This window comes from Plasmodium gallinaceum (assembly GCF_900005855.1).
Source record: "Plasmodium gallinaceum strain 8A genome assembly, contig: PGAL8A_v1_87, whole genome shotgun sequence".
Classification (NCBI taxonomy): domain Eukaryota; phylum Apicomplexa; class Aconoidasida; order Haemosporida; family Plasmodiidae; genus Plasmodium; species Plasmodium gallinaceum.
Genome location: NW_021628251.1, coordinates 150,952 through 152,972, shown reverse-complemented (window position 1 = coordinate 152,972; position 2,021 = coordinate 150,952). Strand labels below are relative to the sequence as shown.

Sequence of the window (2,021 nt, the reverse complement as noted above, 5' to 3'; positions counted from 1 at the left end):
TTATAAAAGAGAAAAAAAAAAAAAAAAAAAAAAAAATAGGAAAATTTGCATCTTTTTCTGAATTTATAAGACTTGATTCAATTTTCTTTTTTTTAATATTTAAAGAAAATTTTTATAAATAAAATAAAAAAAGATAAATCTTTTTATTTATTATCGTTTGATCATTTTTTATATTTATTCTATGTCTCTTTAATATTATATATATATATATATATATGTTAAGATTAATAATAAAGTTGGTTTTTGTTATATTGATTTTATTGAATTAACATAAAATATATCCACATGCATAATCAGCTTATTTAAGTTGTTCTGAAAAAAACTTGTAGAAATAAAAAAAACAAATAGGAAAAATAAAAACAAATAAAAGAATCTTGAATAAGAAACACTTATTTACAAATTTTTTTTAAGCAATTTGAGTAACTATAATTTAAAAAAGCCATGAGTTAAAATTGAGAACCTTATGCCCTAGAGTCTACAGTTTAAATTAATTTTATACTAAAATTTCATTAAGGAAAATATTTTTATTTTTTCTTCTTTTCTTTTAATTTTTTAATGCATATTTATTATTTTTAATTTTTCTTATTTTTTTTTTTCCATTAAATATAATTTTTAAATAATATTGTTTCCTTATTTTACTATATTTTTTTTTTTTTTTTTTATTGTTGTTGTTACAACGCATGCAACTATATATTATAGAAAAAGTGTTCTATATTTTTAAAAGATCATTGAATGTGCAATTTTTTTTTTTTTTTTTTTTTTTTAAATGAAATATAAAATAATGTAAATATGTTTCAAATTAATAGAAAAATTTTAATATAAAAAATAAAATATATTATTTCTATATAATTTTAAATACATTAAATATAAATAATATATGTAAAGTGGGTATTAGAATTATAATTTTATATTAATTGTGAGAAAAAAAAAAAAAAATATATAAATTTAAAACATAAATAAATATAATAAAAGGTAAAAATGTTTGCATTGATATCAATAATCTTGGTTATATTTCATACAAAGTTAATTATAGGAATAAATAATAAAAATAAAATATGTACATGTGATTTTACTGATAGATTAAATTTTATACCCCAACAGAGAACAAAAATTTTATGCGATCTGAAACCAAAACATGGGGATGAAGTTAAAGTAATTGCTAATGAGAATTATGAAGTAAGTTGTTTTAACAATTCAACAGTATATTGTCCTTCAAAAGGTTATTTTCTAAGTAATTCTATTATAACAAAACATTCTCCAAAGTTAAAATATTCAAAAACAAAAATGGTTCTGAGTGGGAGAAATGTTTCAGTCTATCACTTGATTATTGATGAAAACGCATCTGACATACTGTTTTATTGTTATGTAAAACCAAATCAAGTTTCCGAACTTTTACATGGGGTTGTAAAAATTGATTTAAAAAGAGAAATTAGTGAAGAATATTCTAAACCTTTAGAAGATGGAACTCATGTTTGTGATTATTCAAAAGGAAATCTAAATATATATCCATCATCTGGATTTTATTATAAAAATTCTAGATCAGTTAATTGTATATACAGAGTTATACCCAATAAATTATTTTTAATTAAACTACCAAAATTGGATATAGTTACTGAAAGTTTCTTACCAAGTATTGTAAATTGTTTATCTGAACATGCCTTTATTAATTTTACATTAAAACATGTAGAAGAATCAGAAGATTCTGTTACTTTTCATATTACATTTGGTGAATTTACAAGATCTTTTAATTTATCTTGTTCAATGGATTTATCAGAATATAATATTGAGCCATGTGCTGTGGGAAAAAAAGGAAATGTCACCTTTTTTTTTAATGTGTAATTAAATTATCACAATTATAAATGAAATGTATCCTATAGGTATTAATGATAAATTTAAATAAAAATGAAAAAAAAAAAAAAAAAAAAAAAAAAAAAAAATCATATATATGTATAAAATGGAATTATAAGATAAAAATTAAATTATGAAAAAAAATTAAATTATGGAAATTAATTTTATATAAA

At 18.6% G+C, this 2,021-nt stretch overlaps 1 protein-coding gene across 1 annotated transcript; it reads left to right on the top strand.

Annotated features, from left to right (window-relative positions):
* Positions 1–978: 978 nt before the first annotated feature.
* Positions 979–1,839, top strand: PGAL8A_00276500 (conserved Plasmodium protein, unknown function; the record flags this gene model as incomplete). Its single annotated transcript, XM_028671756.1, has 1 exon — positions 979–1,839. One exon carries the CDS (start codon positions 979–981, stop codon positions 1,837–1,839), a length of 861 nt encoding a protein of 286 aa, XP_028528376.1.
* Positions 1,840–2,021: the final 182 nt, after the last annotated feature.